The 16775-nt window shown below is 35.9% G+C and overlaps 1 protein-coding gene across 3 annotated transcripts in view; it reads left to right on the top strand.

Annotated features, from left to right (window-relative positions):
- The window catches only part of LOC143244013 (uncharacterized), a 70475-nt gene that overhangs the window by 40783 nt on the left and 12917 nt on the right, over positions 1–16775 (top strand). For all 3 annotated transcript variants that reach the window (XM_076487954.1, XM_076487953.1, XM_076487955.1), the window contains exons 2-5: positions 2010–2110; positions 7679–7887; positions 10745–10881; positions 16275–16428. In XM_076487954.1, the coding sequence (XP_076344069.1) occupies positions 2010–2110; positions 7679–7887; positions 10745–10881; positions 16275–16428 (601 nt within the window). The remainder of the gene's footprint in view (positions 1–2009; positions 2111–7678; positions 7888–10744; positions 10882–16274; positions 16429–16775) is intronic.

The raw sequence follows: 16775 nt of genomic DNA on the forward strand, positions 1-16775 counted from the left end.
AATTAATTTCACTCTGATAAAACGTTATGAATTACGTTTTCACGCACCATTTATAGTTGGTTTTTTCATATTATATGCATCAAAAGTTGTATTAAGGTTTTATGGACATCGTTTATCTGCTGCGCATTGTGAGATTTTATCGAAAACAACAATTTAAGCGTATGTTTGAGAGTAATAACAATTCTAGTATGTGTTCGTGAGTAAACATTTCAGAGGTATAAGTTATTTGTGATTAGTAATAGCAACACATTGTGTAGTAGCTTATCACTAAGTGTTTTAATAACAACACACTATGGAGTTGCTTATCACTAAGTGCTTCCTCATAACGCATCATATTCAACACTCAGACACAACACACTAGGAAGTTGAACGATTCTCAAGGGAACAGTAATGATGACATTTGTTATAATTCGGAATCGCCTGAAGTCAACAGGAATATTCACGATAACAAGGAGTAACGAAAGGGCATGAGAAACAGTTTCTAAAGTTTAAGCTCCAAGCAGAGTAATAGCACCTAAATATCACCTTCGATAAGGGCATGACCTTCATGCTATTAGTGATGGAGTAGAAATTCTGCGAAAATTTGGAAGTGGTCGATCATTCGGAATGCTGTTTATACTACGTTATTTCTTGGTCAGGTGACGTTGTAGATGCGATTCGTGAAGCACTGATAGTACGTGAAAGTCCTACAGGTGGTCCGCGGGTTGGTCCAAAATGCAAAAGCAGCACCATTATTCCAGTTAACTCTAATGTTATAATATGAGAGTTGCGGGTTCGAATCTCCGTCACACCAAACATGCTCGCCCTTTCAGCTGTGGAGGCGCTATAACATTACAGCCAATCCCACTATTTGTTAGTAAAAGAGTAGCCCAAGAGTTGGCGGTGGGTTGTGATGACTAGCTGCCTTCTCTCTAGTCTTACACTGCTAATTTAAGGACAGCTAGCACAGATAGCCCTCGTGTAGCTTTGTGTGAAATTCAATAAATAAACAAACTTATCTCGTTTGCCTGTTTGTTGTTTTTCAGTTGTAAGCGAAACCTGTTAAGTAAAAGTAAGATCGGTAAGGGGTCCGAGGGGTCTTATGCCCCGCCGAGGTTGTTCCCAGACGAACAAGTGTAAGAACCCCTAAACTATAAAGATCCATTCTTGATAAATACAACTGAATCAAAGAATTATTTCTCTTCGATTTTGCAAACAGAAGAGGACATGTCATTAAATTATGGTTGTTTGCTAAAGCATATAAAGTTTAAAGTAATTGTATTACCTGTTGGCACTTTAGTTTCATTGTTTTAATAAAAAGACCAAATTCCAATTCAAACTTTGCCTACTGTTTATTTTACCCACCAAAAGAAACTTACAGCAAACGTGAAAAGTATGTTTGTTTTGTAACAAATCTATGGTGGAAATAAATCGAATCCCAGATTTTAGCGATCCAAGACCCTTCACTCTTTTAGTAGAACACATTTTCGTGGCAACGGGCTGCGAACCATAAACCTTCGGGTTCACAATTCACACCCACTCCCGAACAAGTAAAAAGAAAAAGTTGTTTTCTTCAGATACACAACAACCAATATCAATCAGAGATTTAGAATTTCTATCGCTGATAATGTTTTCATAAGTGCTCCTAATTTCTTCTCTAATTTATCTCAATATTAGGTAATATTAAAAATCTCACACGCTCGTTCTCTCCACCATATTCCCAGAATGTTAAAATAAAAGTAGTAAAATCGGTTGTTGGAAAATATTTTATGCAACTACCTTTAAAACTCCTAAATGCTCAGCTAAAAAACAGGGTGAGCCCAGATACCCGTTTCATAGCTTTTGGCATAAAAGAAAAACTCAGTCTAACAAAAATAATAATATTAATAATAATAATAATATTAGGAGAGTTAAATAATTTTTTAATATTGAAATCTTCAAAATTTTTGTGAACCAACGTTTTTGTTTATTTATTTGTGCGACTGGTATTTAGAATATTTTCAACTATGTAACTATCTTTTTTTTTTTAGATACACTGCGCTGTCGGAGTAAACTGCTCAAGTTTAAAAACCACAAATGACATTCGATCTGACGTCATTGAGATACGTTTGCAAGATGGTGATTCTCTAAGGTAAGTCGAAGGAAGACTTTCTTTCGGGCCGGCATGGCGAGGTGGGTAAAGCGCTCGACTCGTGATCTGAAGTTCAAAGGTTTGAATCTCTCTCCCACTAAAGATGGTCGTGCCGAGGGAGCGTTATAATATGACAGTCAATCCCACTATTCGTTGGTGAAAGAGTAGCCCAAGAGTTGGCGGTGGGTGGTGATGACTATCTGCCTTCCCTCTAATTTTTGACTGCCAAATTAAGGACGACTAGAACAGATAATCCTCATGTAGCTTTACGCGAAGTTTCAAACCAAACAAACTTACTTTTATTTACAAGCGTAATAGCTGGCTGTGGCTTCTTTGATTAGTTGGTTCTGTGATTGTCGTATAGATGTAGTACGTGTGATACGTCTGTATGAATGTTAAACATATTTAAAGTAGCATGACAAGATAAAACTCTGTTAATTTGGGAGAGCATGAAATACGTAATTTGATTTAATAATCACAATCACTCGTATTGAAAAATCGAAAGGGGGACCGAAAGCCGCCTGGAGGGTCAACTAATTTAACCACTCGCACCACTGTACAGTAATGTATTGTCTATCAGTCAGCAGACACTAAAATGGCGTTATATTGAACGCTTAACGTTGTGGTTTGTACTGTCGTGACGTCAGTAAAACTTGCGCATGGCATAAACCACGAGACGAATTATGCACACTGTAGGCTGTAAAAAAAGTATGACATATAAGCACAACGGTATGTCTGCAGACTCATACCTCTAGAAACCTCCTTTCGATACCTGTGTTGCGCAGAGCACAGATATTGTGTAGCTTTGTGCTTAATTCTAATCACACACATCTTTACTGTCAATGCACATTATCAGGTTTATTTTATGACGTTAATATACTACGTATGGTATAATCAGGCTTGTTTAAACATTAGTTTTATTTTCATTTTTTGCGTGATAAAAATATAAAATATTTCACTAAACCTTAAAAGGTCTTTTCAAGCATAGCTTGAATAGTTTCGCCAGTCTTTCTGGGTTAAATAGAGCGATATAAATTTCCAGATCATTCCTCTTTGCTGACCTTTAGTGACCAATTCCGTGGATCATGATGATTTCACCCCCTTAAAGCGCATGCGCAGAATCATTTACTGTCCTGACAAAATTCTAGAGCTTTAATTGCTAAGCCTATTCAAGTTACCATTTTCTTTCCTTCTTTATTTTCAGATTTATCATATGTAGGTATGATGCTTGAAGGAATAATGCCAGCATTTTTCCTGTGTATGAACGGATAAGGAATGCAACCTTGAAGCATGAGATTAACACGTGTATATTCTCAGTTGAAAAGAACCAAACTGTTACAGTTGAACAGCAGAAAATGTAGATGTCCGATAACTTTGATATTATTTTCGGAAATGAAGAAACCTCACATGAGTTATGTTGCAACAAAACGTGTTTGATTTCAACGAACGAATCAAACTGTGGAATAGAATTGATTTGGTGTGTTTTGAATTTCGCGCAAAATAGCACGAGTGCTATCTGCGAGAGCCGTCCCTAATTTTGCAGTGTAGGACTAGGGGGAAGACAGTTAGTCATCACCACCCACCGCAAAATCTTGGGCTACTCTTTTACCAACAAATAGCGGAATTGACCGAAACATTATGACGCTCCCACGACTGAAAGGGTAAGCATGTTTGGCGTGACGGAGATTCGAACTCATTTCCCTCGGCTTACGAGTCGAATGCCTTAACCACCTGGCCATGCGTTACATGTGGGCTGTCCCCGCTAGCCGTCAATAATTTAACAGTGTAAGACTAGATGGAAGGCAGTTAGTTATCACCTTCCACTGCTAACTTTTGGGCTACTCTTTTATCAATAAATAGCGGGACTGACCGTCACTTATAACGCCCCCACATCAGAAAGGTTTGTTTTGGAATTTTGCTCAAAGCTACACAAGGACTATCTGCGCTAGCCGTCCATAATTTAGCAGTGTAAAACTAGAGGGAAGGTAGCTACTCATCATAATCCACCGCCAACTCTTGGGCTACTCTTTCACCAACAAACGGTGGGATTCATCGTCACATTATAACGCCTCTACGGCTGAAAGGGCAAGCATGTTTCGTGTGACGGGGACCCTGAGGAATTATCCAAAACCCTGATAAAACGTTCAGGCAAAAACCATCTTAAACACTAAAGACTGAATTCAAACACTTTAAAACCTTTATTATTGATTGTTAAGGCTATACACATATAAAGATGCACACAAAAACACGCATGTTAGGTTTACGAAGAAAACAAAATCCGCTCAAAACGGCCCATTTGTAATAATTGTTATCATTTTTTTGCTAGCCTACAACAAAACTAGCTTGGTATATTACACGCAAACCTTTTGTAGAATAGTAAATAATGTACTGTGAATGTTGTAGGGGTACTAACAAGTCGATTGGTTTCTTTTATCTTTTATATATAATAAAAAACATCATAATTGTAGTATGAACGATGCACCTTTAAAATTAGTTTGTTTGTTTTTTACAAATGTCCAGCGTTTCTTTATAAAGTTTAAGTAAAAGGTGAAACAGTAATTACGAGCTAATAACAGATGAATAGTAGATGACTGTAACATGTAGAAACTCAATGCTTTGTACATTATGCAATCGTTGTTTTTATAGATCCACTCTCTGTATTGCTCCCCACTGGTACAGCGGTAAGTTTACAGGTTTACAACGCTAAAATCAGGGGTTCTATTTCCCTCGGTGGGCTCAGCAGATAGCCCGAGGAGGCTTTGCTCCAAGAAAACACATTCACACACCCTCTGTGTTATGTATTAAATGAAGAAGTGAAATAGATGCAATATTAATTATTTTGTCACACACATTTGCAGAATAATCACTCTAAAATACATTATGGTTTGTTTAAAACGATGTTTCATCTGTGTATGTTTTATTTGAAAAGGCTGCTTTTTGGCTAGTAAACCTTTATATGCTAATAGTAAGGGTTGTGCCTTAGTCTGAGCGTATATTTGCTCATTAATATGCGTTATATATATATAGAGAAAATTTAGTTATTCAGAAACTATAGATGCTCACTGTATTTTCAAACAATTCTTCAGGACAATCCCCAGCTTCAGCTTGACATTTAACACCTTGAACTAATGCGATCAAGTAGTCAATAGCTATAGTAAATCATAATGAACCGTGTCAGCTAGCTACTAGCTATGTTTATTATCATTACATATATAAAGTTAACTACCATATAAAGTAATCCTCTGCCCTATGTTGAGTATATAAAAATCCAGCAGAAAAGTTTGTTTGTTTTGGAATTTCGCACAAAGCTACTCGAGGGCTATCTGTGCTAGCCGTCCCTAATTTAGCAGTGTAAGACTAGAGGGAAGGCAGCTAGTCATCACCACCTACCGCCAACTCTTGGGCTACTCTTTTACCACCGAATAGTGGGATTGATCGTAACATTATAACGCCCCCACGGCTGGGAGGGCGAGCATGTTTGGCGCGACTCGGGCACGAACCCGCGACCCTCAGATTACGAAGCGCACGCCATAACGCGCTAGGCCCCCCAGCAGAAAAGATAAATATAAAATTGAAAAATTAAAAACCTGCAAACAGGGATCGTAAAAAGTAGGAAAACAAACAAGGTTGGAGACATAGTTACAGGTCTATGTTTTTTCATCCTGAGAACTTTACAACGTTGAATGTTGATATAGAGAAGAAAAAGTTAAATCGTCTGAACCACAAGAAATCTCATAATAATCATGATTCATTGAAGATGTCGTCACGCTACCCTTAGCTTTGAACTATTTTTGTCTCATGGCTCTAGATGTCTCCCAACTATTAGACTTTAGATTTTTATGAAAATAAATTAATAAAAATAAAATTGTTTATCGGCATGTCACAATTCATTATGTATTTAAGACCTGCGTTCTATAAAGTTATGTAGCAAAATAACACATAGTTCTTACTTTCAAATATAAAAACTGCTATATTTATCACACAATAATACGTAGTTCTAATTGTTAGAATTAAATACTGTCGTATTAACCACAAATAACATATAATTCTAACTATGTCAGATCACACGATTCAAACTGTCAGAATCAAACACTGTCTTGTTAACCATAGAAGTCCGGCATGGCCAAGATGGTTAAAGAGCTCGACTCCTAAGCTAAAAGTCGTAGGTTTGAATCCCCGTCACACCAAACATGCTCGCTCTTTCAACCGTGGGGGCGTTATTATGTGACAGTTTATCCCACTATTCGTTGATAGAATAGTAGCCCAACAGTTGGCGGTGGGTGGTAATGACTAACTGCCTTTCCTCTAGTCTTACACTTCTAAATTGGGACGGCTAGTGCAAATAGCCCTTGTGTAGCTTTACACGAAATTCAATAAACAAACAAATTATACAATAAAACTGTATTTAAATGAGAAATACTGGCGCGTTAATAATATAATAAGACACAGTAACAGTACGTTAACAAACACAACGAGAGAATGTTTTAAGCCTGTCAGAAAGTAATATAGACATCTTAACCACACAATAAGAGAGTGTTCTAACTGTGTCGTTAGATAGCACTGACATATTAACCATGCGATAGAATGTTACTACAATCACGTCACAAAAACTTCGAGCTTATTCATTCAACCAGTAAGTATTGTTAGAGATACATATCTATAGTTCTACTTATAGTAAGTATTAGTTTTAAAGAAACTATGAGACATAAGCATATTTATTAAGCCTTTAATAATTAGCCTTCACGTGAAATATCGGTTTTTTATTGTATTAAGCACAAAGCTACACAATGGGCTTTCTATGCTCTGCCCACCACGGTTATCGAAACCCGATTTTTAGCGTTGTGAGTTCGCAGACATACCGCTAGGCCACTGGGGGGGGGGCTGAATTATCGGTAACAGATAATTAACTGTCATAAAAGTTGTTTTGGTTTTAATAATGTATTTCCCATAGTTCACCTTCGCAGATTTTGAAAATAATATTTTTTTCTCTCACATAAGGATTTTTTTAACAAATCAAGAAGAAAGTATACAGTTAGTTAAATCAGATTTACAATAAATTGACCACAAATGGGATAGAATATGTTTGGGTCACTTACATAACCTCTTATTGCCATAGCGACGAGTAAATAATATTGAAAATAAATACTGTCCAGAAATGACACGTCATGCGTCCTTTAACCGTTTATATACTAACGGTGTGTTTATCCTGAGTTCTGGAACGACCGATAAGACTCTCGCGTCGCAGTTAGTCTAAAAAGGTCTATAGCCAGTGGTTGTCAATATCTTAAGTATAATAAAATGTGATCCGATTTTAATGAAAATTATTCACATATATAAAAGTACATATTACGTTCTGTAAGAAAATGGATTTTTTTTTTTCGGATTCAGCGAACAGGAGTTACTATGGGACATTTTAAAGGTTCGAGTCAATGAAAACCATCGCAGGCCTGTGTAATTACAGAAGTTTAAAGAACAAACTCGTTATCCTGTTTACACCCAACAGTGTTAACTATTTCTTTTTTCTCTGTGAATAAAACATTTTAATTTAATTATATAATTTGGTTTTAGTCTCAAACCACCAGAAGACGTGGAGCGGTGCATTGGTGAAAACAATGGTCTAGAATTAATTCTGTATAACACAACAGTTACGGCAACTTCAAGCTGTTTGGAAACGTACAAGACCACTCAGATAATTTCGGAATGGAAAACAAACAAAATTTTGGAGGAGTATATCGTTAAACCTGAGCTAGTAGATCCAGGACTTAGAACGTTTGATGGTAAGATAAAAATCTGAAATAACCTTGAACGGTTAAGCCCTGAAGAGTAGACTGTTTAATGTAAAGTTAAAGTGTTAGGCCTTGAAAGCTATACTTAATGTTAAAATAACCTTGAACTCAAACTATAAAGATAAGACTAACGTTAAGTTCGTTTTGAATTGTTAAACTCTAGAAGTCATATTATACAATGTTGAGATAATATTGAAACGTTAGTTTTTAAAGAGTGGACTGTTTAGTGTCAAGTTTAATCTTAAATTGTTAAACCTTAAAAACTATGCTTCATTTTGAGATAATATTGAAACGTTAAGGTCTAAAGAGTAGACTATTTAATGTTAAGTTTAATCTTAAATTGTTAAGCCTTGAAAGATATGTGTAACCTTCAAACTTTAAGCTGTAAAAAGTAAACTGTTTAATGTTATGTTCTTATGACTCTGTAGGTCTGATACTGTTATTATTAGAAGTCTGCAGTTCTAATACAATGGCTTTTACAACTGTATTTCTGATACACTGGTTTTTACGATCCTGTATTTTTGATACATTGATAAATAAGCATACTTTGCAAAGTTACCACGTGTTCATCAGGTTTCCGAAAAACTACTCTTTGTTTTCCAATTCCATATTTCGATAGATAAAAATATGTTGTGAATCAGTGTGAAAAAAAAAAAACACACCTTGGATTTGATTTTTGAAAATAAATTTCGAATCTGGTTTAAATCAGGGCTTCCTTATGAACAATGTTTGTTTTTTCTTTCTTCACTGGCAAGGATAAATAGGTCATTATGGAAAATATTTTGATTATCTTAAACACGTATGAGTGAACGATGTAGCGAACAGGGTAAGCCTAGCAATATTTTTCCCATCCTCTTTCATCCCACCTTAGATATTAAAATTTCAAACGTTGTTGTTGTTGTTTGGAATTTTGCACAACGCTACTTGAAGGCTATCTGTGCTAGCCGTCTCTAATTTAGCAGTGTAAGACTAGAGGGAAGGCAGCTAGTCATCACCACCCACCGCCAACTCTTTGGCTACTCTTTTACCAACGAAAAGTGGGATTGACCGTCACATTATAACGCCCCCACGGCTGGGAGGGCGAGCATGTTTGGCGCGACTCGGGCGCGAACCCGCGACCCTCAGAACTGTATGTAATATTATGTTGAATTTGCATTAATTTAAATTTAATATATTTTTATAAATGTGATATATTCACATTACGACACTGATGTATGAAATATATTGCAAACAAAACACAATATTGTACTTTATAATATACCAAAAGAAAAAAAATGCTTCCAGTTATCAAACCGCATAGGGAATAGAAAAGTACAATAAAATATATTCGTTGACTCGACTTTAATCTTATTTTAAACAATAAATATTATAATGAAAGCCTTGCTCCTTTCACTTAGTCTATTTTATGGTTGACAGAATAAATTTATTTTATAGGCAAAGCCTACTGTTTGCTTTTTCACAGACGACGTTCTAATCCTACGTACATTTTTGTGTGTGTGTGGTTAAATGTATGGTGTATTAGTAGATGTATAGTTAATGATCAGTAACAAAATAGGCCTGTAATGCTATATTTTAATGTAATGTTATCTAAAACTTACCAAATAAATCTCAAAACTGCGTAGAATTTTTTTCGTTCAATGTATTTGGTAACGGTAAAATTAGCACTTTGGCAAGCAGATGAAAGACGTATGTATCAAAGAAAATTGTAATTTTGAGCACCTTCACGTGCGGGAAGTGTGACCTGTGCAGTGAATGCAGAAGACAAACAAACAAGCAAGGAAATAAATAAACAGAGAGATTTTGAGTTTTGTATACCGATGGCTTTGATACACTGGTTCTTCTGATCATGTATTTTTGATACATTAATTCTAGTAAACTTATAGCTTTGATACATTAGTTAGTATGCGTGTATATGACTAATACACTGATTTTTGTTTGTCTGTATCTCTGATACGTTGGTTCTTATCGGTTTGCAGCTTTGATACACCGATTCTTATTATACTTACAAACAATAACTTAAACCTAAGTCTTTAATTATTAATAAAACAACCAAAAAATAGTCTATCACATCATACATATGAGAACCGATACATTTGCTTTATCACTTAAGTATCGTTGCGGATATTAGACAATGTAAACACAGATTTATATGCAGGTTATCAAATACATACCCTTCATCATAAGCAAAGAAACTACAGATTACGCGGAGGAATACATATTATTTGTTGCTTATTCGTGAATCTAAGTGCCTTTATCGTGTGCAAGGGATAAGATGGATATATACGTGGGAACCATCATGTACATGTATAACTTCCATATGAATCTAAATTACTATATAAAATCAAAACTCTTATGTATACCATGGTTATATACATATATATATATGTGCCATGGATGTATATATATATATATATATAACTTGACACACAGTCAAGTTTAATAAATTTAAGATAGAAATCCTTACATAGTGTAATCTAGAAGAAGTGAAGTTCACTAAGATTAGGATATAGAACTTTACATAGTGTAATACTAGAACAGGTGAAATTCACCAATATTAGGATATAGGTCCTTACATGTGAAGTTCACTAGGGTTAGGATATAGGTCCTTACATAGTGTAATACTGGAACAAGTGAAATTCACTAAGATTAAGATATAGGGCCTTACATAGTGTAATACTAGAACAAATGAAGTTCAGTGATACCAAAATATAGGTTTTACACAATTACTACTATGTGAGGCCACAATATAGGTGTTGACATACATATACTCCTAGAACAATTAATATTATCTGAGATCTTACACACGTGCAGCAAGTATGTTACCACTATTATTTGTTTACTTTTATAGTGACCTTGAAGACATTTGACTCTCAGACTACACTGATGTGGAGAATAAATCTGACTATTCAGTCACAAGACTGTTTTCAGACATCAGATTCAGCTCCATGTTCAGGAAGAGGTAACTGTGTTAGTGATGACACACAGGTATGATTTTATTTAATATATTGATATAAATAAGCCAAAGCATTTTCTCTTTCTATGTCTTTTTCTCAAACATTATAACAGGAATTAGTTTTATACCAAATTCTGGAGAAGTCTGTTGGGACTATAATATCGTATCCAAACAAACGCCCCCTCCACAGTGGCATAGTGGTATGTCTGCGAACTCACACCGCTAGAAACCGGTTTTCGATACCCTTTGTGGGCAGAGCACAAATAGCCCATTGTGTAACTTTGTGATTAATTTTAAACAAACAAAACAAACAAACATAAGTGCAAATTAATTTTGTTTTAGTTGTTTACTAATTTAGCCTAAAATATTCTTAGCTATGGTCACGAAAATTGTTCTGTCTCCTGCTGTTGCTAATTTCCATATTCTTTAATTTATCTATTTTATAATAAAAAAAATGTTCCAAACCTACTACTTTAATGTATCATTTTTATTTTGAATCGTGTATTCGGTTGTCTTGTATGTTATATCAAAATGGATTTTGAATATGCATATCAGTGAATCATGTAAAAATCGCAGCTGTTTCGCAGCCATGCTTGAAAAGAATTTATCAAAATCACATTCTGACATTGTTTGGCGTTTCTTAGATAATGTAATGACACCACAATTGATTGTTGAATTAATAAATTTCATTTAGTATTTCCAAGACGTAAATATTCCCTGTGTTTAACTGCGTTCTGAAAAAAAGGGAATATGGATTAACTTGGGCACCCAGGCCATCCAGAAAGAGCCATACAAAAGTTGTACCCTAGCCTTGATAAGCAAAATGCTGCGACAACATATATAACAAATGAAAATCTTCAATTAAAAAGGCGAATTGCTATATCCGTCCTCATAACCCAAGTAACAGTATGCAATATAATCAAACAGGAAATAAGGCCGCCATTGAATGGGTCCACCGAGACATGACTTCCAATAATATCTCCCAAACAAGGCATGCGAATGTACATATATATATATATACACACACACACACACACATAAATATGACAGAAAGTGTTCATACCCCTGCGTCCCGAGTGGTGTTTTGCTCATAACGTAAAAAGTATCACGAGTAGGCTAATAGAAGTAACATATATTGTAAATATTATATTAACATACATCTACATAAATTTTTATATATATTAAATAACAAGTAAACTGTTTATAAACAAATAACCAAAAATAGGAGGAACAGAAAGTGTTCGTACAGTTCAGAACGTGTGAAAAAACTGATATTCCCGTAAAATTGTTGTTTAGTTTGGCGAATAAACTACATTATACCATTCCAGAACTAGACACTGGGTTCATAATTATTGGAATTTAGCCAGCAAAAAATGTACTTCCGGCAATTTAACGCCGTCTCCGTCATTATCTGCTTGGTCATCATGGCGAACAGGAAACAACTGTCCAGTGATTTAAAAAAAATAATTATTGTAAAATGCAAGTCTCGTGTGTCTCTTTCCGGTATTGATACACAACTTAAGTTTAAGTTGCCAAGCTTAAACATGCCAAGTTTAAGCTTACAGGATCAATTGCTAACCTCCCTCGTCCCGTACGCCCCATCAAAATTCCAGAGAGAGCCAAGAGGAAGGTTCTCAGAGAAGTTAGTAGGAACTCTCGTTTAACACGTAATGACATACAGAAACTGGTAAGGGAAACTGGGGTTGAAGTAAGCACCTCCATAGTTACAAACATGTTACGCTCTTCTGGGTTCAAAGCACACCGTCCTCGTAGAACTCCATATTTAAAGCCTGTTCATTTAGAAGCACGATTGAGGTATGCAAGAAAGCATGTAGATACACCCTTTACCTATCGGAAGAGTATTCTTTGATCAGACGAGACTAAAATAGAGCTTTTTGGCCACAATGATGTTCGCAATATTTTCCGTAAGAAGGGGGAACGAAATCTTCCAAAGAACACCATCCCTACAGTTAAACACGGAGGTGGCTTGATCATACTATGGGATTTCTTCAGCTCTTTCGGTGTAGGCAGCCTTCACCGCGTCAACGGAATCATGAAAAAAGAAGAGTACGTTGATATGTTAAGCACTTGTATCAAGAATGATGCTCGGAACTTGCGGCTTGGGCGTTGTTGGATCTTCCAGCACGACAAAGACCCTATGCACACATCGAAATATGTGCAATCCTGGTTGCAGAGGAACCATATAAGCGTTCTGGAGTGGCCATCGCAGTAACCCGATCTCAACCCAATTGAAAACGTTTGGCATGAGTTGAAGACCAGGGTTCCTCAGCGTCATTCGAAAAACTTGCAAGAGTTGGAGGCCTTCTGTAAAGAAGAATGGAAGAAAATACCAATGGAGTACTGTCAAACAATCATGGAGGGCTATGAGGAGAGATTGCGCCAAGTAATTCACCTGAAAGGCTACACAACGCACGAACACTTTCTGCCCCTCCTATGTTTGGTTATTTGTTTATAAACAGTTTATTTGTCGTTCAATTTACATAAAAAAATATGTAAATATGTGTCAGTATAATATTTATAATATACTATACGTCTATTAGCCATAACTTTTTAAGTTATGAGGAAAAAAACTACCCACGACGCAGGGGGTACGAACACTTTCTGTCGTAACTGTATGTATATAACGGTCAAATATCCGGAAGCAGCTCCTATTTGTTTCTGTACCATCGGATAGTTAAAATGGGTGTTGGAAAACCGTCACCTTCGTATACTAGCTGGTTTATGGAAAGCACGGAAAAGTGAGATGCTTTTATCATGACAACTTTATAATGAAGTTGCCATGAAAACTACGACTTAGAGCTACTGCCAATATTTCTGGTCGTCAGATAGAGTTTGACCTGATGGAATGATATAGACTGTAACAATGTAATGAGGCTCCAAAAATGTTTTCGTGTAACGTACTCAACCCTCTGTATCTCCCGTTTCTTAACGTTTCACACATTTTAACACACTTTCAGAACACAGTACGATCCAATATAGATTAAATGTGTTCCTAATGGCTTTCGTGACTGTTGCTGGTGAGTGGCGAGAAGGGCATGTCCTAATGTTTAGCGTGTTCTATATGGAAACCAAGGAGACACGAATCACGTCTCGTTTGCCCAAAAAGAAAAAAAATGTGTTTCGTACTTTGGAGCCTCAGGTGCATTATACGAGTAATTGTCAGACCCCACTGTGGGTTAGGTCAATTCAAGAGTTAGCGGCGGGACTGTTGACTATCTGCCTTCCCTCTTGTCTACTAGATCAAAAGCCCCCTAGTGGCACAGCGATATGTCTGCGGACTTAAAACATTTAACCTGTGGTAGGCAGAGCACAGATAACCCTTTGTGTAGCTTTGCGCTAAATTACAAACAACAAACATTTGGCCAGAATAGGGAATGGAAAGTTCAGACGGCCATTGAGAAGCTTTGCGCGAATATTCGAAACAGTATGAAAAAGCGCCAAAAACAATTCTATTCCAGAAAACTGTGTGAAAAATTATTAACACGATGATAGTCTGTTGGTATTCAAGTATTTTTAATTTTGTTCTCACAATTAATTTAGAGATGTGGCATCTCTTTCACTGATCATAATTTCAAACGTCTTCTAAAACATCAAGCAAACGAACCTATCCTTGAGAATGGGATGGCAAACTAGGCTTAACTACGCGAAGAATAAACATGATAATATCTAACATACTTTGTAATAATCCTGTTCCTTTTTTTCTTTTTACCCATTAGTAATGCAAAGACAGTACAAATATAGCCTTGTGTTTTTGCTTCTTTGAGATTGAATAGAGAGAGCATAATAAATGTTGGATACGTAAGCTGATTGTTATTAAATAAGTTACACAGTTTAAAAAAATAATAGTATTTTACTGGCGGTAATTTGAAAAAGTCTGTTTGTTAAAGTGATTTAATGATTGAGAAAATCGTTTGATCATCTAGATAAGGAGATTTTACTATACGAAATCTTCAAAATCAATATAGTCGCCATTTTAGAATTTTAAGGGAAACAGAAGTTGATATAAAGCTAGTCTTAAAAGGTTTCTTCCACATTCACATTACAAAATTCTAAAAATAATGCAGATGCTTACTAATGTTATCATATTGGATGATCTCAGTACAATTGAAATTTTAAACTAAATCGTTTTTGGTTGTTTTTGCTCCAGTTCCTAAATTACGTAGTTAACTATTATTTGATGGATTGTTTAGACAGAGTATTCATCAGGTAGTTAACTAAATGCTTATGATAATAACTGAAGTAGGCCTGGCGTATATGTTACGAAACCAAAAAGCTTCTTATGTTCCATTTTTGTTGCTGTTAAGTTGAAGATATGGACAATGCACTGTTAACGTGTTCATTTTGGTAAGTCTTCTTAAGATGATTTGATTGTTTGTTTTTGAATTTCGCGCAAAGCTACACGAGGGATATCTACGCTAGCCGTCCTTAATTTAGCAATGTAAAACAAGAGGGAAGGCAGCTTGTCATCATCACCCACCGCCAGCTCTTGGACTGCTCTTTTACAAATGAATAGTGGGATTGACCGTACCATTATAAACCCCCACGGCTGAATGGGCGAGCATGTTTGGTGTTAAAACGTTTAGTTCTTAAATGTGTTCATATTGGTGATGCTAGTTAAGACAAAACGTTTAGCACTTTAACCGTACTAATTTTAATAATATAAGAAGTAACATCTACGAATGTGTCTACCATTTTATCCATGTTTGGTAGAAGTCTGTGTTATATTTCGTAAAACATATAAAAACACAGTAGAAAGTATATGATTTTTAGGTAGTGCAGATGAATATGGTTTATTTAATTTAAATTATCTTATCTTTTATTTTTGAAAAAATCCCTTGAATTTCAACAGCTTGTTTACAACTTTTACATTCGAAATTTATTTAGGTTTTAACGCTCTCGTTACTTCAGATTTTAAATTCTGACATTGTTTGTCATTTTTGATCCACAGTTAAAAATCTTGTTGAGGGCAGAGCACAAATAACTCATTGTGTATCTTAACACTCAACAACAAACTCAAAATTTTTTTCTTAATTTTTTTTTCTAAGCCTGGCATAGCTAGATGGTTAAGGCGCCCGAATCGTAATCTGAGGGTCACGGGTTCGGATCTCCATCACACCAAACATACTTGCCTTTTCAGCCGTGGGGGCGTTATAATGTGACAGTCAATCCCAGTATTCGTTAGTAAAAGAGTAGCCCAAGAGTTAGCTGTGGGTGGTGATGGCTAGCTGCCTTCCCTCTAGTCTTACACTGCTAAATTGGGGACAGTTAGCGCAGATAGCCCTCGTGTAGCTTTGCGCGAAATTCCAAAAACAACACTAAAAGCTTGAGCTCGTTTTCATTTCTCTTGACATCAGCACTAAGGACGATTTGCCAGTGGTTTCATAACTTTGTTATTTTATTACAGAAGTCGTTCATGTGTCGGTGTTGTCCAAATTTCAAGGGCCGTCACTGCGAAGAACTGGGCAGTTGCCGTGACAACCCATGTAAAAATGGTGGATTGTGTTTCAATGTAACAGACGGGACCAGAAATGCTGGCTACCGTTGCTTATGTTCTCACGGTAAATGTTTCGCTTAGTTTACGTGAAAAACGTCAAACTAGTTTTTTTGTGTTGTATTTGGTTTAACGCCACACGATTCAAAGATAAAACGGGTGGTGATGAGTTGAGAGGTAGGTAATACTGGAGGACTAAAGACCTGTAAAGGGAACACAGGCAGACTTGATAACGTTTCGTGGACATTCTGACTTTAGATCAACTCGACACTGATAAGGATAAGTTTAACTTTCATAAGTTAACACTAATTGATTCAACTATTAAAGGGGTTTATTACTCTTAGTCCTTCGGCACACCAGTATTATTTTGTTGTGTTTTTTTCAAAGGATAGAAAATGCATTAATATTTTATAT

The sequence above is a fragment of the Tachypleus tridentatus genome, chromosome 2 (assembly GCF_004210375.1).
Source record: "Tachypleus tridentatus isolate NWPU-2018 chromosome 2, ASM421037v1, whole genome shotgun sequence".
Classification (NCBI taxonomy): domain Eukaryota; kingdom Metazoa; phylum Arthropoda; class Merostomata; order Xiphosura; family Limulidae; genus Tachypleus; species Tachypleus tridentatus.